Source organism: Coturnix japonica, chromosome 4 (genome assembly GCF_054131305.1).
Source record: "Coturnix japonica strain WE chromosome 4, WE-NBRP24, whole genome shotgun sequence".
NCBI classification, from domain to species: Eukaryota; Metazoa; Chordata; class Aves; order Galliformes; family Phasianidae; genus Coturnix; species Coturnix japonica.
In genome coordinates this window covers 48,448,858-48,474,007 of record NC_140666.1, presented here as the reverse complement: position 1 = coordinate 48,474,007, position 25,150 = coordinate 48,448,858, and the positions used below count along the sequence as shown (strand labels likewise).

General features: G+C 42.9%; 1 protein-coding gene across 3 annotated transcripts; it reads right to left on the bottom strand.

Moving 5' to 3' along the window:
• Positions 1-881: 881 nt before the first annotated feature.
• On the bottom strand, positions 882-25,078 carry G3BP2 (G3BP stress granule assembly factor 2). 3 transcript variants are annotated; one of them, XM_085545149.1, is made up of 12 exons: positions 24,911-25,078; positions 17,689-17,807; positions 13,996-14,077; positions 13,362-13,535; positions 13,143-13,233; positions 12,114-12,216; positions 11,115-11,295; positions 10,101-10,199; positions 6,515-6,617; positions 4,976-5,104; positions 4,692-4,810; positions 882-3,784 (listed from the first exon to the last, which is right to left on the bottom strand). In XM_085545149.1, exons 2-12 carry the CDS (start codon positions 17,781-17,783, stop codon positions 3,512-3,514), a joined length of 1,449 nt encoding a protein of 482 aa, XP_085401275.1. In that variant the 5' UTR covers positions 17,784-17,807; positions 24,911-25,078; the 3' UTR covers positions 882-3,511. The 3 variants fall into 3 exon arrangements, with proteins under 3 accessions (XP_085401275.1, XP_015717274.1, XP_015717275.1); XM_015861788.2 differs by having other exon boundaries at positions 24,927-25,078; XM_015861789.2 differs by lacking the exon at positions 10,101-10,199 and having other exon boundaries at positions 24,927-25,078.
• Between the last annotated feature and the right edge of the window lie 72 nt (positions 25,079-25,150).

Genomic DNA, 25,150 nt, shown 5'->3' with positions numbered 1-25,150 from the left:
GCAGTACCACCCAGGACCCATCCAACAAATGCTTTCACACAGATAACTTTGTATGCTTCCTTATCCATTGAAACCTATCAACCATGAGATGCATGTGGATTTGTGACTTCATTTCAGCCACATGAATACCAAAACATTGGTAAGCGCATAAGTACCTGTCACAGGTACAACCAGCTCCTGGTTATCCTTGTTGGTTTCCAGGTACCACCATCTCTATCAACTCCTTCCCAAGCCTTTGCACTCTACCTTATAATCCAGTGTGAAGGTCTGGGTGGTTCTGGGCCTTGGGAGGCAGCACGGAAAGGACTGTGTCTCTTTGACCATCTCTGACCCAGCAGCTCTTGTGGTGCTTAGGGCTGCTCTCAGAGGTTTTAGCGATGTGGACTGGTGCTCTCTTCAGGTTCTCCTTTTTCATTCTGCTATTGCAACTCGTGCAACTCTGTAACACTTATAAAACCTCAGAGCTGCTATAGATAGCAGGCAATATTCCACCAAGACAAGTACTTGGCAGCAGACACAGCACACAGCAGCAATCAGAACCTCATCCAGACCACAGCTGCTCCATAGGGGTCCCATGTATTATACATTGCTTACCAACAGCACTGTGAGAACGACATTTTCACCAGCCTTCCTGGGCAAATGCTGGCATGACCAAGCCACCCAACACAAGAAAGGGTTTAGCAGATCACTTCCAGCACAAGAATCAGTTCCTCAGCATCACGAATAAGTAACGCTGCTGACCAGAACAGCAACTATAGATTTGTTTCTTGAAAGCACGCAGCACCCATTCGTCTCAGGAAGGTGTTTTCTGTTCAGCAAGGATTGAAGCAGTGCTCCATGGCAACCTACAAGAGAATCTTCAAGAGAACTCGGGACATGGGTCAATGCTGCAGACATCAGTAGTTTATTGGTATGTTCAGTCAAAACACATTCAGAATGGAAACTTAAGAATACTTTCCACCTGCAACAATTAAACTAGAATCTACGAGCATATAATGCTTGACACATTACAGCAAAAAGGATGGTAATCCACTGTTGTAGAACTATGAAGCCAGAATGGTCAGCCAAGTTGGTCAAAATAGAACTGTAATGACAAAACACTCCCACTACCCACAAACCAGCAACAAACAGCAATGGTCAAATCCCTTCCTTTGCTCAACGAGGTACATTTACTAAAAGAGGGTCAAGAACATGTAAGAGTCCACAGTACAGCGATGAACTGTCACCATGTAAACTTGTCCAGATGATGTTCCAATCATTGCTCATGTCACTTACACAAGAAGCAAGCCAGAAAATGGGGTGGCTCTTAATACTTTTTGTTGTCGTTGTTCGGATTATCCCCAGTGCTATTTGCCATACAAATGAAATGGGTGGCAGCAAAACACCATTGTGCTACAAAAGGAAAAAGAAAAAAACATCCCTACACAAAACACAGCATTGACAAACTGCTAAGTGAAGGCAGCAATTTGTCCAAAGGCTTCGAACACAAGTAGAGCTGTGTGCTGAGCAGTTCAAGTACTACAGGTTTCCAGGTAACAGCTGAACACGTCAAAGACTTTCAATGAAATACTGAAATACAAGAAAAAAAGGAGACAAAAAGAAACGTGCCTCAGAAGAAAGAAATGTTTATCAACATAGCGCAAGACTTATCATTGCGCACAGAAGACCCTGGGTCTGGGAGAAAACAGACGCCACTTCACTTTGCCTGATGTAGAAGTAAAATATGTGCAAAATCTCCCAGCTGACTTGAAAACAGCAAGGGAACGCAGAATCCAGAGACAGACGAATGCTACGTCCCTTCTGCTTTTGCTTCTGATTGGAGTTTTTGAGGTCTTCCATGTTTAGAAGCAGCTTTAAGTGGTCACGCTGTCACACAGATTCGCATCAAACACACACCCATCTCTTTCACTCTGACGCACCAGAGCCTAGTGCTCACTGCCCACCCCAGCATGGAGCCCAAACACACTGCCTGCTGTAGCTGATAGGAATGCGCTCCAGAATGGCATCCAGAAACAGACCTCTCAACCTAGAAAACTCACACTTGAAACTGAAGATGATGTCTCCTTCCTACCCTTTAGTCCCGGAGCTACAGCGTCAACTTCAGCTGAGAGTTATGTGCAAAATGAGTTATAAAAAAAGTGTAACTGGAAAATGCGAATACTCAAGAGCTGCAGTGCTGTTGTCTGAAAATTGCAGTAACCGCATTGATATGCTCACCAGTACAAGGGACACTCAGTTTTACTGATCATGAGCTGGCCAAAAACGTTCATCATTCCAAACTGGCTTCTGAAACGTCCCAGAGAGATCTCACTCCGTTTTCCTTAAGTTTGACATTGATTAAAGAGAAGAGACAACCTGGAGACTATTAGATGCCTTCTTCCTCCCTTCCCCCCCGCTGCAAAAGAACAGACGAGCTTGTTAATTGAAGAGCAAGGTGGATGGTAATTTCAGCAATGTTTACTGATTGACAGATACTGTAATTTTTAATACATTTTTTTCCATGATTTTTTCAGATGCGTTGCAGCCGATCGGCTTTGCAGGACAGTAGTTCATACACTACACTGTACAAAATCACCAGCGAGACTGGAATGATGTATTCATAGAAGGCACCATCATGCTTGTTACATTACCAGAGAACTCAAATACAGTCAAGACAATTTTCACCGTACAATGCTTATCGAAGGGGAAAGGGGAAGGAGGAGTGTGTTGAGCAGCCATCCCTGTATGAAGAGGGGCAGATAGAAAAATCTGACGTGAGCTATCAAACTCATTAAGTACTCAGGACTACGGCTTTGAAACTCTAGGTTCTGTTTAGTTAACGGTTAAATGGATTCCTTCTGGAATGAACTCGTAGTCTTGTTAAGGTTTGTGTGTGTGCATATGTTGGTCACAGCAAGCAGGTTGGATGCCCGCACCATTTCACAAGCTATTCTGTCTGAGTAAGAGAAAGAAGGGTTTTTGTTTTTCCTCCGATGCCTCCTGCAGATGTCAATACACGAGTTCAGAGTTACCCAGTAGTGCATTCTGATGAGTGCGTAAACAAGAGTTTGTTTGGAGCCAAGTGTTCTAAAAAAAACAAAACAAAACAAAAAGGCAAGCTTCTCCGATTGCACAAATTGCACTATTTGTGTTTCCAACAGTAACAGGCAGAAACAGTAACACTTACACAAAATGTGCAGCAGAGGGCTTTGACTGTAAGGACCTGAATTTTATTGGGCATGTCCTTCAGTTCACTTTTGTTGCAGACAGTTTACTGTTGTGTTGTTTGTTTGTTTTAATCTTTCCAGTCCTCAATTCTCCAAGTCAACATTTATAAATTAACAGTGTGACTTCTGTTGTGAAACTGGGGAAACAACATCCGCTTTAATTTAAACTGGAAACCAAAGGATGCTTTCACATCAAAGAAATGATCAGAAGGGCGGTGTCACATTCCAAAGCCAAAAGAAATGAACAAGAATGCAAACACGATGGATGATGTACCACTGCCGGGACCGTCTGCTTGCGGTGGAGTTCAGCGACGCTGTCCCGTGAAGCGCCCTTCCATCTGCCCGCTGCCTCGTCCAGAGCCGAGCTTCTGCGCCATGCCACCTCTTGGAGGGGGTCCTCGGCCATCGCGGTCGCGCATCATGCCACCACCCACTATTCCACGGGGACCCCCGGGGCCTCTATCATTGCGCCGAATATCCCTACGGTCATCACCTCCGCCTCGGGTCTCTCTCTCACGAGCGGCTCTTGTTTTTTTCTCTTCTACGTTCAAGCGAACCTCACCCCGGAACATAATGGGCTTACAGAGAAAATATTCAAGGCACACATTAGTCACCAGTTCACAGCATCCATTTACACAACGAATAGAAAACACCACATCCACTGCATGCCTCTGGCTACCTTAACATGTCACACACAAATACTAACAGTTGCCTGCAACACATAACCTCAGCCCTAACTGTCACCAAGATTAACAGAGGGCTGGAGCAGCTCTCCTGTGAAGAAAGGCTGAGGGAACTGGGCTTGTTTAGCTTGGAAAAGAGAAGGCTGTGGGGAGACCTCATCGTGGCCTTCCAATATTTGAAAAGAGCATATAAACAGGAGGGAAAATGACTGTTTACAAGGGTTGATGGTGATAGAACAAGGGGGAATGGTTGTAAACTGAGCCAGGGGAGGTTTAGGTTAGATATTAGGAGGAAGTTTTTCACATAGAGGGTGGTGATGCACTGGAACACGTTGCCCAAGGAGGCTGTAGATGCCCCATCCCTGGATGCATTCAAGGTCAGGCTGGATGTGGCTCTGGGCAGCCTGGTCTAGTGACTGACAACCCTGCACATAGCAAGGGGGTCAAAGCTAGATGATCTTTGAGGTCCTTTTCAGCCCAGGCCATTCTATGATTCTAAGAAACGGAACACAATTTTTAATTCATAAGCAAGAAACAAGGAATTAAAATTAAAAGAACAGGGGTTGTCTTTGGTCTTTTAACTTCTGGCTTTTGCCTTTCCATCTCAAAGCTCAAGAACCTGGCAGACCAGTTTAGCTCCCGAATGCCAGAAAGAAGAACCGCTGTGTTCTCTTTACCAGTTCCTCAAGTCACATCTACAAGTAACCATGCTCCTTTTTCTCAGCCCCAGGAACAGATCACACTACATGGGTGTTAGGGCATTCAGCCTATCCTTTGATGGATATTCGGTGCCAATACTTACTTTTGCAACCAAAATTCTCTGGACTGGCTCAGAATCATCAAATACCACAAAGCCAAAGTTGGGCAGTTTTCCTCCAACTCCTTTTGTGTTGATGCGGAGTTCAACTACATTTCCAAAGCCTGTGGAAGGGAAAAGCCACATGAAGAAAACCCATGATTTACCAACTTCTGCTTCTCCTCAGCCAATGCCACATACAAGTTCCTTTGTGAGGCTATAGGTGAATGCTACACGCCTCTCTGACACAGCACATCTGTTTTGTTTGTTAGTCTGATGTTGGTACTTACTCATGAAGAACTCCTTCAGTTCGCTCTCGTCAATGTCATGTGGCAGGTTCCCAACAAACAGCTGATGGCTGTCTGGGTAACGGATTATTCGGCGATTGTCCGACTCATTTTGCTCCACATCCCCTCTCCCTGTGTAGGCGGAAAGAAAAAAGCAGAGACACTGCAGTTAGAATTAGTGCACAGGCTCCAACACACCCATCTGTGGTCAGCACCAAGCATGTGCACTCAAAACGTTCTCTACCTTATAGTGAAGAGGAGCATTGTACCTATCATAATGTATTAAAATAATAATAAAAAAAAAGATTTAAGTCACCTCTTATCAATTACTTCACATAACAACAGAACCTTTATTTTGTCATGCTTCTAGACCTCTCTCTTATCTTTCAACTTCTACCTTTTTATCCCAAGCAGAAGTGAGAGTTCATAACCACTTTGGCTGAAGTACTTTTAGCAGCAGAAAAGGCTGCTCACAGACTTACTTTGAAGAGGAGATCATAGAGTAGGATCTCTACCATCGGTTAATGGAGATTTCATCTCTGTCCCATGCCACCCACCCAGTAAGATCACAATCAAAGGACTGAGGCTCTGGTACACATTGTCTGTATGATTTTTGTTATGGCTTTGTTGCCTTCACATCCAATAGTAGGAAAAATGTAAACGTGCAACTTGATTTAGCCACAACTTGCATCTTCCAGTCCCTGCTGCACATTACATATTGAGGGGGTAAAAAAAAAAAAGGGGGGGGGGGAAGGAATGTTAACTTGTAACATATGTTATGGTTCTTCTAGGTGCCTTAAATCCTTTCAGTTCAGTATTGCTTCCATGTGAGGAAATGCCTGCATTGATCAAAGCCAAAAGCAAACAGCACTTCTAAGCCTGACCTTGGTCAAGGTTTGGGGCATTCTCACTGAACGCCTCTGTTAGACCAAATGAATCTGAGCTGGTTGAAAAGCTTACAGCTGCTGAGGCTTAACCACTGCTGCAGGCAGCACTTTGCAAGCTCCTGACAACTTTTTGCTGGCACTTGGAATAGTTGTAAACATCACCCTCTTCTTTGTAACCCATGACTCATACGCACATTTTATACCTCTGTTAGCTACTCAACCATCAATGAATGATTCTGGCCCTGGGCTGAGTACTTTTTGTCCACCACTGAGCAGACGTGACCAAGTGACCAGGTCAGACTGAAGAATGCCACTCAGAAAACATTCATCTTCCAATACCAGTTCTAATATCTGCCAAGTCACAGGCAACTTTGCTAGCAAAGCCACCCTGATACTCTGTATCAGTCAGAGAATGTTAAAGTGTGACTGCTCATAGGTGAGGACAAATACAAGGCATCCAAACCCAGAACAGGCAATTAAGCAAGATGGGAAAATGCATGTATCATTCCCATCTCAGACTCAGGATCACTTGCCCTATTGCCAGTTGAAGACAGTAGGAATGGACAGTTCACGTTTAGTCAGATACAGTAGTTACAAAAAGATCCCTCAAGGAGACAGCACTCCAACCCAGCTCCACAAAGCCCCATGAGCTGACCTGGTCGAGGTCCACGGGGTGGAAATCCTGGTCGTTCCCTTGGGCGCTGCTCACGCACACGAGGAGGCTGAGATTGAGCTTCGGGTTTTGTTTCAACTCTTGGCTGAAACAGGAGGAAAACAGCTATTATTCAGTACCGCCTATTAAAGAAAAGCCCCAGCAAAAACAAAATGAAAAAGCAACACAAGACATAGGTAACTAGCATGCAGAAAATGAGCTCTGGAAGACATACAACCAAGTAAATGTGTTTGGAAATACATTTTTTCATCTCTATAAATTCCTCTGTACCAATCCAGGACTGCAGTGGTCAATATCTCTGCTAAAAGGTTCAAAGCAAACATCTCTCAATCAGAGCATTTCCCCAAAGCACATCTAATGTTTATTTTCCACATGTGACCAGGCACTCAGAGCACCCTGTGATTAACAAATCTCTTGACCTGATCGGAATAGATCAGATACGGCTTCCTCATGCCAAGCTCACACTTCACGGGCTGGAAGGGATCTCAACATAGACACAGAGATGGACAACCACATGGTCTGTCTCAGTCTCTGAGGGACTATAGTGATGAAAAACAATTAAGGAAACTACCAAAAGAGAGGGTAAAGAATAAAAGGAAACAAAAAGCAGCACCTTCTGAAACACGGTAAGGATTTACAATGCAACATAGCCACTGGATAGCAATTGGTTCAGACTGTCTGCTGAGGATGTTCTTCAACTTTCCTAATTTTGAGACCATGGTGCACAAAACACACCCTTCCAATTCTCAGGAACTAAAACACACATATCATACTTTTGCAATCAAAAAATACTTCTAAAGATATTTTGAGAGACAAAACTGCCAGAAATGTTTCTATGTGAACAGCTGGATACTGAAACAACATACAGCATTTAATTTCAGGTTGTGCACTGCAGCTGGTGCTCTGCTGGGGTCTTAAAGAAACAAATTAATCCATAGGAATATGAGGACAAGCACTGGTTTCCTAGGAAGATGATTAGAGACAAGGACAATGGCTGTAAGGCCCTGACTGCCGCAGGAAAGGAATTATATCATGAACCTCCCTTTTCCTTTGAGGACACAGAGCATTTGCCAAGTCACCAATGTCCTTCCACTAAATCCCACATACAGCCAACCTGTACTCACCTGTCCTGCATTTCACCTAACTTCTTATCTATTACATATTCTCTCACCCCTAACTGAGCTGTGCATGCCATTTGGTCCTCTATAACTGGTACCATCAGTTTTTACAGAGTTCTCTGGCACTGCTTTAAGAGGAATAAGTAAGCAGCAGTGATTTGCAACTCAACTGCACACAAAGCCACAGAACAAAGACTTCAACAGACAGTCACGATAAAGGAACCACCAACCAGCTTCTGGGCCTTTGAGAACAGTGAAGGAAAAGATGACTTCATTATCACCTGGAGCTCAAGCAAGGAGGGGAACAGACAATGGCTATGCTATAGACACGGTACTGGCAACAACAGCCAAACCAGACACTAATTTTGGAGCTGTGATGAAGAGGAGGAAGGGGCAGATAGAGCAAGAGAAGAGGAGGCTCTGGAGGCTGGGTCAATGCCATATTTCATATCTTACAAGGTTTAAAAGCTTTTCTGCAGCGAGTTGCCTCCTACAACACGAGCATATGCATACAACAAAGCAACCCGTCAAACAAAGGAAAAACAAAAAAACAAAACAAAACAAAACACTGAATGAGATCCAAAAGTCCATCACCTCACTTGCATCACAGCAGCTGGTTTAGAAGCACACTTCTGATTCCTGCTGCACCATCTCCAAGGTGAACATGGACAACAGAATGTACTGAGGGCTATTCATTCATCACTGACCTAAAGGTATTATAGATTCGGTACTATAAACATGCTAAAAGCTTGGACCATTCTAAAACACAAAAAAATAGAGCAGCTTTCAGCTCTCTCTCCTCCCCTGAATATGGGCGTTGAAAACTCACATTAGCCTTAAAAGATTTAAAGCCCAGTTCTGTTTAACACACAAGCCCTGCTGCAGGAGGGTCTATCCAAAGTCTGAACACTTCCAAGGTGATGAAGGAATGTAGCCCCTAAACAGATCCTTCCTTGCTCTCATCATTTCCCAGCCACAAGAAAGAGCCAGGGAGCACCTCCAGCACAGTCAATGAACTAATGCACATAGAGAGGCAAAACAGCTGGAAGTGCCATAAAACTTCAGCAATGAGGAATGAAGTAGAGTGACACTGGAGAAAAGAACAGAAGGAACAGTTCAAACTGCTCTGTGATATCACTGACGCTGGTAAGAACTGCATCCCAAAGGAGCTACCCACCCACTGCTGCAATCTATCGTCCCTGTTTTGTGCAAAGCATCTGACATAAGCAAATCTGAGAGGATGGGGAAGTGCTACCACTGATATGTAACTCCTTGATCAGAGCTAAAGTAATAAAAAGGTGCAGAACACAACAAATTGCAGAGGGAGCAGAAGGATTTAGGGGACATCTATGACTTGTAGTCTAGTTTCTTGTACTGTTTCTTGTCCATTCTGTATGAGAACAAACACTTCTTTTATTACTCCAAAATCACCTGAACAACTCAAAGCTCTGCTGAAGCTGATAAGACAGGTTTCCCTACAGCCATTGCTTGTTTTCTACAACAGCCCTGGAGGAGCAAAAGCAGCACCACATAAGCAGGGATTTGCCTTTGTGTTTTCTGTTTTAAACATGCACTTAGCTTAAGGGTTCTCCCAGAAAGATCCTTCTCTGTCAGTAACAGAGAAGAACTCAGAGCAAAAACTGCAGCTGCCATAAAACAAACCAGCTGCTCTACTGAAATTACAGTCTTTGTACAGCATTAGACGAAAGTACCACAACATACAGTGCTTCTGGAATATGGCATTGGTAGGAAAGATTAAAGCATGTTGTTTATTTGGGGAGTTTTGTATGCATGGAGGCAGCTCAGATTCTCAGAGCATGTCACCAACTTGACACGTGCAGAACATAAACTATTGTCCAGTCAAAGTTTATCTTCTCTCCCCTCCTTTGCAGATCAGCCTAGGAATGGGAAGACAGGATTGTCCTGTCTTGTACCCTTCTATCCCCCACACAGTCATAAGTTGGTACAGGGTTCTGTGACATATTAAGTATGTACGGATAATGGAGTCCAACATACTTCCGTAGACAATACCTCTTTCAAGGCAAACTTGCACCTTCTCAGCAAGGATGCACTCTCTTTGAATGCTGGGGCACTTCTGCCAAACAAATTCTCCTTTCACACATACTTTAGGAAAGGGCTGCTATGGGAATAGTTGCTTAAGGGTTTTTTGTTTGTTTTCAAATCATATCCCAGTAAGGTAGATCAAAAAACAAAAAAGGAACATCAAGTGACTGACTGTTTCCACATGAGCAGTTTTTAACGTTACCATGGTCACACCAAAGTTACACCTGTTACGTGCACGTGCCTTCCACTTACAACAAGGTGAATGCATTCACATTTAAGACAATTAATTTGTGCAATGAAAGTCAAACAAATCGATCTGTTAATTGAAAAACGGAAGCAGTTTGTAGAAGTAATGAGACAATCCAAGGTGTTCACAGATGGGTTACCTGTGAGACCGGTGCTTTAACATGGGGCGGAATTCCAGAGGAGGAAACAGTACCACTAGGAGGCAGGTTTTTACTGGTCACTGAAGCCCAAGAGAAAGCCTGCAGGAAATGCAACAAACCTAGGCTACTAATCATGGCAAACCACTGACATTCCTACAGGGAAACTTGTCTGCTGAAAACATACTTTTGGTTCATAGCTGACTATTTAATGTTACAAACACATAGCAGGATTTGCAGTTCAAGCCATTTGGAGACTCCAACAGTAACAGAGCAGGGTGTGCAGCTCTCACTGCCACCACTGAAACAAGCTGGGCTCGCTCAGCATCCCCAGCTCACTGCTTCCCTAGCACTGACAGTCCTGCAACGTTCAGTGTCTTCTGCCCAAAGGAAGAGAGCAGATGCCAGAAGTTAGAAATAAAAACAGCAAAGAGAAATAGTTTTGAAAAGATACGGGAGACTGATGTCGGAGCTAGAGAATGACCTCTCTCCAGCTGTCATCCACTCCTCCCATCTCTTTCAGCTACCTCCACGTTAATATATCAGATGGCGCATGGCATTTCTTAAAATTAGGCATCCTGCTTCTAAGGGAGACAATGAAAGCCTTCAGGCTTTTTTAAAAACTATACTATGGGTCATTTTCCAAGTGCCAAAGCATCATGGGTTTGGTTTTTATTTTTAATTTTTTAAAAGGAAGAGCAGTGGTTCCCATTGCATGAGTTTTTTTCATTGGTGGTGGTCTGGGTTGTTTTTCTAGTATACCTTAACTACACATTTAAAAGGGTTAACACATGCATAAAATCACACACGCACAGAACATTTCATTTATAATACATAACTTGAACAGCATTGAAAAAGAACTGGTTTTTGTGACATTTCACAATTTAAGTTGAAGATTTAAATCTAGACAGTTTCAGATACTGAAAAGTGTTTGGCCACTCAAAATGACTAAGATCAGAGCCAAACCTTCTGCCTTACCATCTACACAAAGAAACACAGATACGTATTTTAACTGACCTTTGGTGGTTCTTGGGGTAGTGAAACAGGTTCTACAGGAGGTGGAGAAGGAGACTTCTCTTCCAGCTCCTCAAGAGCCTTTTCTTCTACCTCAGTCTTCAGCTCTTCAGGTTTTGTTTCCGATTCCAATTCCTGCTCAGGCTCATGAGATGATTCTTCCAGTGTCTCCTCTATACCATTGCTACAATAGTCAAATACATTTTATGCAGCTTTTCAATTGCTTCCCTCTTATGGCTTTTTCTTAAAGTTATACAGCAGTAATGATTGATGTTACAATGATTGATTTTCTAGTTGCTACCATATGGTACCTTTGTATATGATATTGTATTAAGTTAAGCTGTAATCTTATAGTTGCACACTAAGCCAGACTTTATTTCTACTAATGTGAGGACATTTTACAGTTTTCTGCAAAAAAAAATAATATCTGAAAATTAGACACAGAAACCCTTGAACGAATAGATGATTAACTCAAGAACTGTTTCTCTTCATAAGGAAACCAGACAGCCAGTTCTGGCTCTTTAAAAGCAATGCCAATGTGCTTCAAAAAGCACTTAAAAAAAACAGTATATTCTTTCAGGGCAGCTTCTCAAAAATTACTTTTCCCTTTCAACTTCAAGCACCAGCTAAACTGAGGAGTAACCTACCATTAACCACCCTCACATTAAAACACTTGTTCCTACAGATTATAACAAATCACTACTGTGAGCTCACATAATGAAGACGACATTAAGTATGTACATAAACACACTTATTGCCTTTTCATCTAGTTTCATGTTTGAAACTAGAACTGAAAAGTAGTAACAGACATGAAACCTCCCCTCCTTTCTCTCTCCAGTCACAAAATCAGTATTTCAAATGTGATGCTGACACAGCATAGATCATAGCAGTTTAAGTGCAGTTTCCTAGACTACCCAATAAATCACATCCAAAGTCTAAACCCAAAACAATTCTATTGTTTTTATTATAGAAAACAATGCTACAATGAAATGGCCTTCTTACGTGACAGGATGATTTTCATAGTAGGTACTGCTTGCATTTTCTTGCACAGGTTCAGGTGATGGTTGTCTTTCCTCCTGTTCTTCCTCCACCTCCTCTTCAGACTCTGCCATGAAAGAAAGAATCCCTTGAGCACCTCTGCAAGCATACACAAGCCTCACATACAGTACAAGCACTCTGAACTAGTAGTAAAACAAAATCACACATCATCAACAAAATAAGGCAAAATGAGCTGAGAAGAAAACTGAAAGCTCCTTCTGTTCTTTTAAAAGGCTTTGATTTTACTGTTTTTATGAAAAGGATACCCCAGAGATATACCACTACTACTACTGTGAGGAGGGGTTAAAGACCTTTTAGAACAGTAGGACACTTTCATATGTTGTCCATAGAAAAGAAACATTATTGCCCCTTAAGATCACAGTACCTAAAGCTAATAAAGTAAACCTCAAACACAAGAAGAATTATTTGTCTAAGATGTTCTGTTCCATGCTGTTGAGATTAAATAAATCCCTGAAGTTGCCCAGTACATCCCGGTTGTACACTCCTTTGATTTGTTTTGGCTCAGCAGACTAGGCAAGAAAAAAAAAATCACCCAGAACAATAAAGTCAAGTTCAGCTTGAGGACAGAAATGAACCACTGACCATGATGATGATATGGGAGTGAACTACATTTCAGGTTTGAAACATCAGTTACATTTTATTTGATTGACCACAGAAATCTAGTCTACTAAACAACACTCAGATGTAGCAAAACTACTACTGCTCACTACAACCCTTCTTCTCCAAGTCTTGTCCACCCCAAAAGCCAGTGTAGTCTCCAAAGAAATAAAGTGTTAACGTAAGACCTCCGTTTTCCAGTGTTGAAGACAGCAGATAGTCTCAATATTATCACCTGCACTCTCCCTTAGCCACATACTACACTACATGAGAATGGACCAATTCGCATCTTTCCATGTCCTCCAAACACTCTGAAAGATAGGCAAAGTTAGAGGAACAAGACCAACTCTACACCACAAATACAGTTCTTCTCACCTTCATCAAGTTCTCCTTCAGAATCCCCAAATACTTCATCTTCATATCTGAAGATATCGTTATGTACATAGAACTTGTTTGGAACAGACCCCTGTAAAAGAGCAACACACACTTTGTTGCATATACAATGCATCAGCACTCAGCAATGTGAATGGATTGGAGATTTAAGCTTTGGGGCACACGCCATTTGAAGTTAAACATGATCTTACAGCTACTTACCTCTGGAGCAAGTACAAAGGTCTGCATGAACTTCCTCATGGGCTGCCCATTGTTGGACAGCTCCCCCATGACTTGCACCACCACCCCATCGCTCAGAGTGGCATGAGCATCCACATGACGAATCTTGGTGTGGCACTCACTGAACTGCAATGACATCACCTTCTTGTGTATCTCCTGGAAACAGACAGTTATATTTTAGCTACACTGAGCTCTATATAGCTTTGCACCCAAGTCTCAACAAACAGAAAAAGCCCCCCCACTGAAGCTCAAAAGGAAAATGCAGGAAGCCAGAAACATCTTTCACTGCAAAGGATCTACCTGAGCTCAGGGAACTGTTATTGCAAAGTTTTTCATCATGATTCAAATAATGTTCAGAGCAGTCAAAAAGGTTACCCTTCCTAAATATATTTTCTGCATCTGGATGAAAAGCTGATATATCAAACATAACCCACAGCAACAGCAGCAGCAATCAAGAAAAAAAAGCCATAAAAGATCCATATAGGTGTCTAAACAGGAGGCACTATTGCAATGTGCTATTTCCCAAATAGGAGAGGCAAACAAATTGTTTAAAAATTAAAAACTACATTAAGTTCTGAACATTATTAAGGACTCCAGGCCCAGTGTTGATACGTACAGCTTGGCCATACACTGCTTCTTGTGGCTTCCCGCTAGCATCCAGTCCTCCATGGACATAAGAAGAATTCCTGCCATAAAACCTGCAAATTAAAAGATAGTAAATATCAATGAAGGAAAAAAGAAAGAAAAAAAGAAAGAAAAAACAAAAGCCAAGACCAACAAGTATTTTGGCCACCAGTTACAGATATCAATGTATTTGGAATTTCAGCAAAATTCAAGATCAATTCCAAGATTACAGAAGGAAACAGAGTTAAGCATTCAGCAGTCTTGTTTGCCCACTATAACTGAGCTGGCTACTTGGTCTTGGAGTTCCCTGAACATTAAAACCATCCACCTGTGGGAAAGTAAATTCTTACAGTTAGATAGGAAATGTTACATTATTTGCACTCGCTGCACAATAATATACAAAATTTGAAGCATCACTTCTTACCACCTCTCCACTGTTAAACTTTTAGCACAAAGCTCGCATTCCATGTTTATGCCACCCAGCTGACAGCAGTGGCTTTTTCACCTTGCACAGAGCACATGCCTACTGAGCTCTTAAACCAATAAAAAACAAAAATGAAAACCATTTCTTGACCCAATTTTGGACTTGTTTTCAAAACCACTTTCCCCTGCCCTCTGCATCATACACTTGCTTCCAATATTTTTCTTACATTTCAGGGATATTTTTGCACCCTCTTTCCACTTTCAAGTTCTGAGTCTTGAAATGCCTAAGTCACATTTTGCATTTTTACTACCAGTTTAAAAAACATGTGACAAATGCATAATACTCTGTAAGTTAACATTAATATTAGAGAAGGCAACAACATAATGTTGTGTTTCATTTCAAATCAAGCTTTGCCTCAGGAATGACCGTGATGAGGTCTCAATCCCGATATTTCACCACTTCAAAGGATTCTGCTAATACCCACACCTTGATGCTGCTTGGTTTATGAAATAACATTTCCTTTTTGTATTTCCATGAACTATTTATCACACATATAGCAAGAATACGAAATGTTTGTCTCTGGCTAAGCAAGTTGTGCACAACATCAGCATTAAGACAAGGAATCAAACATGGGAATGTGTTTATCTGCCATTTCTTTTTTTATCCCACTAAACCCAAAAAACTCCTTCCAGTTCCAATTTCCTACAAATATCAAGCCAAGACTACAACTGTCCTTAAGTGTCCAACAAGTAATTAGAACATATCAGACTATTTCCTCTGGTACCAGCTGCATAACCGTGGCTTTAAGCATGCTCTAGGACTCTTTAACATAAATAAGGTTCAGTTGAAGCAGCATGCAGGCAGGTGGGAAACCACCCTTTAACTCTCTGATGGTCAGTGTATCCCACCAAGTACCTCCACAGGGAGACCAGTAGTTCTAACTTGCTTTTAAGGAACTGCTCAAATTCTCTGTCAGGCAGAAAACGTAACAAATGGGAATTACAGATCAGGAAAGGAGGCTCTACTGAGTCCCCAGATACATAGAAATATGCACTCTCTGCATGTCCCTTGATAAGCTTTGGAAAACAACAGGTGACAGACACTTGGTGCATTTCCCTTGAAGGATAAATCAAGAGCATTAACACTTGCTGCCAAAATCTCTTGCTCACTGCAAGAATTAATCCTTTGCTTTCACCATCAGGTTCTGGGAAGCCATGAATTCAAAATGTTTCTATGGCAATGTGCAAATTGTTGCTTGAACTCACAGCAGGAGGAAGATCAGAGAGAAGGTACCCTCTCAGAAGAGCATCACACAGACACAAGGTGTGGCCAATGAACACAAGAGGCAAATGCCCTCAACACGCTGAGTGTCTCTACTCACTATAGTGACACCCTTTTGCCTCATGTGCAGCCTGCTACAAATTTTATGCCACCCTAAACTGGAAGTATCAGCCCACATCTAATACATACCAGGAATGCCATCTCTACGATGGTCATGTAGCAGGTGTTAATGTCAATGCAATGGAATTAATGTTGCATTAAAGGGGAAGCAGGGGCAAGGCAAATCTGAAATAGCTGCCTGCTCTTTGGCTGAAGCAGCCAGAGGACAAACACACCAGCATTATTTTGCTTTCTAAAACAAAACACATGCTCTCCTCTTCCAAGTCCTGCTAAGGTTACAGTTGCTATCATTACAGGTAAATGCTTTTGCAAACAAAACAGACTACTTTCCATAGTGAGTTTGAGGTACGGGTGATTTATCCCTATATTCAACCATCATTGAAACAAATGTTACAGAAATATAAGGGCAACCTCCCAGCACAATCAATAAAATTCCCCTTACACCTGTCATACTAAGCTGTAAAACACCATATAAACATCTCATCATCTCTTTTCTGTCTCTTTATGCAAATACTTTTTGGGTTTAAAGGGAAATGACAGCACACTTCACAATAAACTTGTCTGATCAACTTGGAGGTTTCTACCCTTCAGCAATTACCTGGCTGTTCAGCTATCACGAGTTCAATTGCATTCTTCGATGAGGGTTTAATTGTTGGTGTTATCACACCCTTTCTAAGTCTCTTAGAAGAATTTCAACTGCCTGATCTTCACAGGCAACTGATGTTTAGGTATATGGATAAGATCTTAACTGCTGACAGAGACTACAAGACAACAGTCCTTTCCCAGGCCATCTGGGGAGATGCTCCAGAAATGACACATAAGGAACACAACTCTTGGATAAGAGAAAACTGCAAGTCTATACACAGGTACCAGTGTGTTACATGGATATATTTGTTAGCTGCTGTCTAACTCTTTTGTTCAAGGGTTGGGGCAAGGAACAAACCTGCGACTAATGAAAATGCTGCTTGTGTCTCCAGTTAAGACTACAAAGCATAGCACTTGGAAACATGCTGCTCGGGCAATCCTACACCTTAAGATCTACATTTAAACTAAGAAAAAAAAGGAAACACTGCTCCACAGCAGCTCAGTGATTTAAGTAAAAATGATAGCATCCATTTTCCCTATCTCACTGCTCCAGATGAAAAGAGACATTATTCACAAGTCTGAAGGCTTCAGCTTCCCATCAGGGAGCTCTAACTTCTTCAACAGTTCCACTTCTCCACAATCAACCTGATGTTCTAAGAGAAGAGAGATCCAAACAGTAATTGCTCTAAAAACAGCAGCAATAACAAACACTGGCAAAGCTAACTTCACCTTTATCAGAAGTCTGTGTTGCTCTGAATCCAAATGTGGAAATGCAAAATCTTAAGTGGCAAAATGTACATAGGCAATAAGAACCATAAAAAGAAGGAACACATCTGGAGCAGCACAGGTAAATAAGATTTCTGTATGTATCAATGCCTTGTCCAGGCTCTGACTTCTATACTTAGATCTCCAATCATGACCTAGGCAAAAACTCCAAGGGACAATACAACATTCAGTATACTGAAACAGAGCACGTTTGTCTCAAGTGCAGCATGCAGGTGCTTCACCTGTAACTTTCCTACCTCCACATTACCATCTTAAAGCTGAGAAACAGCTCACTTATCCAGGCAGGAAATACCTTGAGAACAACCATACATCTTTATAAATACATCTTGTTCTGGAATCTAAAGGGTTTTTCTGTAACGTGTTTTCCAAGAACCCAGAAGTTAATCAGGTCAATTTCCTGCCACACTCAGAAACCACTGAGTATCAGATTTTTGATAAAGAGCATGTGCTTCTGTTCAAAACCATTGGTTACTGTTGTGTCAGAGTTACCTGTGCAGGAAATCAGGAGCTTTATTGAGCAGAGTGTAGTACTGTCTGACGAACTCCCGCCCTACAAGCAGGGGACTGGGCTTCTCCATCACCATTTCTTTGGTACACAGGGTCGAATGCTGCAATTAAAAATATTCCTGTTAGCTTGAAGACAACTCTATATACCATAATGGCCTTATAAAAGAATGACCGTAGTGATATTAGAAGTCAAACAATTACATGAATGAATTCAAAATCCGCCCCCAAAGTTTGGATTAAATATACAACATATGCTGGAGTAAATGTTAACAGGCAGGAATCTTTACATCTTATACTCACTGAGAAGAAACAGGGAAAACAAATGAAGTTTTTGCTCAGCCCCTTGTAAAAGGGGCACTTCCTACCCTGTCCTAAGATAAAGCTGCCATCACACACATAAAACAAAGACAGCAGCACTGATGTTCTGAAGCTATGCAGGCTGAAGCACATGCCCCAAAGAGTGGAAAAAGAAACCACTACATGCTAAGGGTGACCAAAGCATTACGTATGAGTGGTCCAGGACGACCACATTTTGTATCTGTCATAGAATAATCATGAAGGTCGGAATGGATCCTAATGTGATGAGGGAGAACTGGGGAAACAAACAAACCAACCAACCAACAATGCAACAGAACACATGCACTGAGATAAAAACTATTTACTAAGACTGAAAAGGAAGAAATAGCAGTAATGATAATCTTATATAAACAAAACAAGCAATTGCTCAACACCCGCCAACCAATGCGCAGTCAGTCTCCAAGCAGCGGCAGCACCCCTTGACCAACTCTCCACTGGTTTCAAGCATTTTCTGCTACACATACAGCACAAAATATCCCTTTGGCCAGTCAGGGCCAGCTGTTCTAATTCCGACTCCTCCCAGCTCCTTGTGCCTCCCAGCCACCTTATTGGACACGACAGTACAAGTAGCCAAAATGTCCTTGGCTCTGTGCAGCACTGCTCTGCAATGACCAAAACATCACTGTGATATCAACTCTGTTTTTCTCCTAATGCCATAACAGAGAATCCTACCAGACACTATGAAGAAAATAATCTCTGTCCCAGATGAAACTAGGACATATGTGAGTAGACCTTCCACCTGCAATTCCTGCACACCGGCTGCTATTTTCTACCTGGAGGCATGATCTTATCATGGTACACAGTGGTAATGTATCTCCCACCCCAGTCCTCTGCTCTGCAGGCTTCAGAGTCCAGCACTCTCAGTTCTCTCTCTCTAGATATTCCAGTCCCCATGAACCTAAAATAAGATTTGTTTTCTTATGAAAATAACCTCAGCTCAGCAATCAAATCTACGGGCCATGTAAAAGGTTGTTCACTCCACAGCTTGCCAAAGGCAGAAAGCACACAAGGAGAAATTTAGAAATCAACTTCAGCTCAAAAGAGCCCGTAATTAAAGGTGAAATGCACACAGGAGTATCACAAACGCATCAGATTTGGCATCAACAGGACCTGATGAAAAACAAAACACCCAAGTACTTTTGCTGATGGACTATTAGAATAACCTCAACCAAGCCACAAACAGTACCTCAAACTGTTACCAAACAACACGAGTCAGAATTGCCCTCAAAGCAATGTTCTCAAAACTCACAGGCAGCAGGCAAGGTCTGGAACACCAGTTCTGAACATGGAGATAAGAAATCAAGAAATTTATGTGGGCTTATCCAGAATTTTGAAGACAATCCTCCAAGAATCGGGAACATGGAATTAACTGGGACTTGTGGGAATTCCCAAACGACATTTATTTTTTAGGTATAATTACCAAAATTATTTCCAAGAATACAACTGAGTGCCACAGGCTTGAGCCATGACCATACTCAAAGTAGCATCTAGAGAAACTCAATGTGAACTGTGTGATGATCTAGCTGACCTGACTCATACAACAGCAACGGCTTGCACATGGATGTTCTACTTAAAGGCCAACCTTAAAAGAGTAAAGAAACAGGTGACACAACCCTTTTCTGCTGCCATGTCCCCAAGGAGGTAAGAGCACAGTGCCACAATCACCACAAGCACTTGAGAGAAAACACAGGGACGGAACTTCCTAATTTCTTTTCTAAAAACCAGAACCTATTAAAGAGCCAATCACAGCCAGCACACATCCCTATGAATACAGCATTCAGCACTGTACATATGTTAACAAATTGCTGCATACCGCATAGAGAGCTGAAAATGCCTCTGGGTACAAAACACAATAACCTGGGAGGGAGTTCTTACACCACACCAGATCCATATCACAACACAAATTTTTCCTCACTGAAAGCTGTGCTATTTCAGGAAAGGCTACTGAAACCTTGCAGAAAACCCGAGAAAGACAACTGCAAAATGATCACACACAGCAAACTCTTCCTGTACAACACAGAAAAATGGGATCATATGTTGCTGAGAGAGACGTGTTCAGTCCATCCCTGCCCATGTTTCAAGTGAAAGGATTTTTACATCACAGAATACCACTGTTCAACACGATCCATCTGTATAACTCTTCACCTGTTTCAGCATTATTCCCTGCACCAGCTCTTCAAAGATTCTTATAGACATAGAAGAGGCTTAATGAACCTCTAAGCCATTAGAAGGCAACCACTGCTCGTTATCAACCAACACGGGTCCCATGAACCCTGGTCTACTGAAGATTTACACCTTGGTTGTACCCAAGTAGTGCTGCACCTCCTCAAGGCCCTGGACCCAAGTCCTAGCAGGCCTGGCCATTTGGGAGCTGAATGTATCTAGGACATTGAAGCCAAAACATAAACTGCCTAAGTGCCAACAAAGGCGATTGCTGATCTGCACCAACGTTAACAGACAGGGCTGAAACCAGCAGTTAACTCTATGTTCTGCCGGGCACTAACAGAAGCCACAAACATAAACACACTCTACAGGAGCTCTTTTTCTAGTTTTCGGATAAATACTTGCAAATCAAGGAGTAACAATCTGAGCAATCCAGACTGTAGGACAAGGATCCGCCAAAACAAAGGATATTTTCTTCTGAAAAGCAACACCAACTACAAATGAAGGATGGCGCTGAAATAAGTATTATCTCTGTGACAGCAGCAGAGCTACATCTGGTCACATTCCTGCACAGGGTTACTGCAGACTTCCCTCAGCTCTGCGAAAAGCGCCCTTTGATGACACTGTTAACAGATAAAGGAATGAGACATAGCTCAGTTAGAACAATTGTGCTCAAGTGGTTGGCTATCGAGTGTAGCAATAATTGCTCAAGGGCACGCTGAATTAATGGCATGCATTCAGACTGTCATCATCTTTCAGCACAAAAGTTCAGTTTCTTAAACTGTGTTTGTTAATCCTTCATTTAGGAATGGAAAACAAAACAAAACATCAAAACAAAGACCGTACCATCCATCCATTTGCAAGGGAAGGCAGCGACAATTTGTTTCTGAAGAAGTACAGTGGGACACAAAGTGCAGAGCAGTCACAACATCCACCAACACACATCTTACCTATCACATCTCCCATATTAGGGAAGCTTTTGTTTTTCCTCAAAGCAAAGTTTCTGTTACAATTTTCCTTAGCACGTAGAGGCAGCAGTGTGACCAGGTACATGTGACAAGGCACTGGGGTAGGTTGGAGACCTTATAGCTCTCTATAACTTCCTGAAGGGAGGTTGTAGTGAGATGGGTGTTGGCCTCTTCTCTCGTGTAATCAGTGACAGAACTAGAGGGAATGGTTTTAAGCTGCATCAGGGGAGATTCAGGCTGGACATTAGGAAGTATTACTTCTCAGAAAGGGTAGTCAGGCATTGGAATGCACTGCCCAGGGAGGTGGTGGAGTCACCGACCATGGGAGCGTTCAAGAAACGTTTGGATGTTGTGTTGATGAATATGATTTAGCTGGGAAGTATTGGTAACAGTTGGACTAGATGATCTTCTAGGTCTTTTTCAACCTTGATAATTCTGTGATTCTGTTATGAAGGTGACATAGTAAGGAGATGCAGGCTTTGCTTTATTTTATATATTTATTTATATATATATATATATAATGTGTGTGTGTATATATATATATATATATATATATATATATATAATAGATAGATAGATAGATATAAGCAAATTAATGTTTTTGATGCACTGACAGGCAAGTTTCATCTTCCATACTCTGACAGCAGCAATTCTCCCATGGCTAAAGGTACAAGGACCTACAGCTTCACAAATATCTGCAGCAGCGAGGCTTGTTCTTGCATTCTTGTGTAAAGATTGATTACTGTGTTGGAACATACCATTTAAATTGAAAATAACATTTGGCAAAACACTCTTGAAAATCAGATGTTACCTATGCAGAGAGCAAAGTTCCAGAAGGTATCACACTGCTTTGCACCCAGCAGCAGTAAAGGTAAAAAAGAAGGAGAGAGATGTTTTCTCCATCTTGGACAGGTTTCTCCTAAACCCAAACCATCATAAGAGGTAAAACTGGGGCTTCCAGAAGGCCGAGAACCAACCACAGTTATGAACTGCTTTTCCTAACATAGACAACCAAATAATGCCTTAAAGAACATGCTTGCTGCTGTGATCCATGTGATACCCTACTGCTGCAATACAGTGCGTGAGCAGCCACACCTTGAATAAAGCAAAAAACTTTGCTGCAATGGTCAGCCCAGCTGGCACACACAGCCCTGCAATACTGGGAATATTGCAGGCAAAAGCAAAATAAGCACTGACCAAAACAATACTGAGAACACAACTGAAGGTCCCTGCCAGCCCTGTTCATTCCTGAAAGCAACTTCTCCCTTCCTTGCTCTGCAAGGTAAGTACGCATATCACCCCCCATCTGCAAGTAAGTCTCAGTGAACCTCAATAATAACTCAGATAATTACTTTGCTTTATTATCTCCTTTATCAAATCCAATAGGATCTGAATTGGCTGAGCCCCAGGGCAAGGCATGCGGCTCTTTCCAATCAAGCTGTTCTGCGGTGAGTTTTGTTTTATGTTGCTTTTTTCTTTCATGGTTTTTTGAGAGGAGCTTGATGGCGCTGTGTATTTTAAGCATATGACTATCAAGACCATCCAAAAGAGCCTACATTCACCCAAATAACAGCAACAACAGCACCTGCAGTCACTGCCACCTCCCCCCCAGGAAGCCCCTTCAGCTCCCTCTCTTTGGACACTACCATCCAGCAACAGTTTCTGTGCCTTCCTCCTGGTTTGTCACCAGATACATCCATCAGCCCAATATGTTGCTCTTCTCACAGAATCACAGAATGACCTGGGTTGGAAGGGACATCAAGGATCATGTAGTTCCAACCCCCCTGCCTGGCAGGGCCACCAAACATACACAATTACTAGATCAGGTTGCCCAGGGCCCCGTCCAACCTGGTCTTGAACACCTCCAAGGACGGGGCATCCACAACCTCCCTGGGCAGCCTGTTCCAGGACCTCACCACTCTAAATAATTCTCACATAATCCCTCAGTTGCAAAGATCTTCATTTGTCAAATGCTCTCAAAAGAAATGACATCCAGTGTCACAATTGCTACAAAGAGAGGGAATAATCAAATTCAACATTGAGTGTTAAGATGCTGTTTGTTCAGTGTATGATCAGTACCCTACTATACTCTCTAAGCTCGTCTGTAGATGTATAATTTGAAACCTCAGTTTTATGCAGAACAACATAGCTATAAAGCCATAAAGACATCAGTAAGATCAGTATATTGAATGGTTCGCTCCCTGTGCTCTCTCTCCAGTTTAAGCTGTGCTAAAACAGAAGAGATTTTATGCTGCTAATGAAAAATTCATACAAAACAGATCATAGTTCCCTACAATGAGCCAAAATCTGCCAGCTGGAGTATTACAAGAACATTTCCAATGGTAAACAAGGATTACACTCAAGCTACCAGAGCCCCGAACAAGTCTGGAAGCAGGATGGTGTTCCCTTAGGAATAAGAAAGCTTCCTCAAGCCAGGTACGACCCTGCAGACACATAAATGGTCACAATGAACACAGAATGCCTTTTTAAGTATCAATTAACTCCATCAGTCAAAGCAAGACCAGTTTGGCAGTAACATCTTCTGAGCTAGGAATGTAAAGTCGAGAATGTGGTACCTGTTCATCACAGCATAACACAGATCTTCTGCCAGGGGCTTGTTATGCTAACACAGCTCTCCTAAAAGGGTTGTGCATGTCCATAGGAGGGCTCACTTCGTGACTGCATTGCACTGTGCCACACAGCACTGAGCAGGGCAGCATGGCTACACTGCAGAAAAACCGCTGTCACTGAGGTGGAGACTGACCTTATTCTGCTCCTGCTCCCAAATTTACAGCATAAAGAAGGGAAACAGAAAGACCCTAAGACAGCTGAAAGCACTTTATATGAACAAGAAAAGCATACTAGGAGTTCTCTTTGCCTTCACATCCCTCCACCACTGTAGGTCAGAGAACAGAACACTGTAGGCACATAGGTTGCACATCAAGAGCCTGCACAACAGCTGAGCTAAGAAGAAAGTACTGCACCCTGTGTCTTAGCAGATCAGAACCACTTCAGGCATCTTCACGCTTCACTCTGCAACAAAACAGAATGCTGGCACACTGAATTGCATGTATAAAAGGCTCAAAGACTGCCAAAAATCACAGAATGACCCGGGTTGGAAGGGACCTCAAGGATCATGTAGTTCCAACCCCCCTGCCTGGCAGGGCCACCAAACATACACCTTTACTAGATCAGGTTGCCCAGGGCCCCGTCCAACCTGGTCTTGAACACCTCCAAGGACGGGGCATCCACAACCTCCCTGGGCAGCAATCATAAAAGCCATAAAATGAAATAATGTTTCCTGGGTGAAATGAAGCCATGGCCGCATCTTCCCCCCTCCCTCCCCTCTATCGCACAGGCTCTTCTGGTGCCTGGCACCCCACCACCGTAGCAACGCCAAATCTCCGTTTTAAGGATGCTGCTGCGCACCCACGGAGCTGCGTGATGCAGCTCTCCGAGGTGAAGGGCAACAAAACCCTCGAACACACCGCGCTCTGCATAGGAACAAAACAAGAGGCCCTCATAAACCCACTGGGGGCGTAGGGATCTTCCCCTAGAAGCCACCCATAGGGCTGGAGAACAGAGAGGCACCCCCTAGCCATTAGAAGAAACGAAAACTCCAGCCCCGCCGCACGGCCGAGGCCCGAAGGCGTCGCATCGCGAAGGACAGAGCGGCCCCAGAAGCGCTGCGGACCCCGCGCTCCGTTCACCCCCACCTCGCACGATGCTCACCCGGGGAAAGAGACTTCGGCGTGCGCGGGACCGCGTCGCTCCCCCCGGGGCCTGCTCGGGGCCGGCAGCGGTGTCACAGGGCGGAGGGAGGGGCCGTGCGACGTGACGTCCGCGGGGCGCGGGTCGGATCTGCGCTTCCGCCGGAAGTCTGTGCGCTAAGATCACCGACGGCACGGGGTGCTGCCGTACTTCCGGCGGAAGTCTCGTCTGTAGGATAGGAGGGG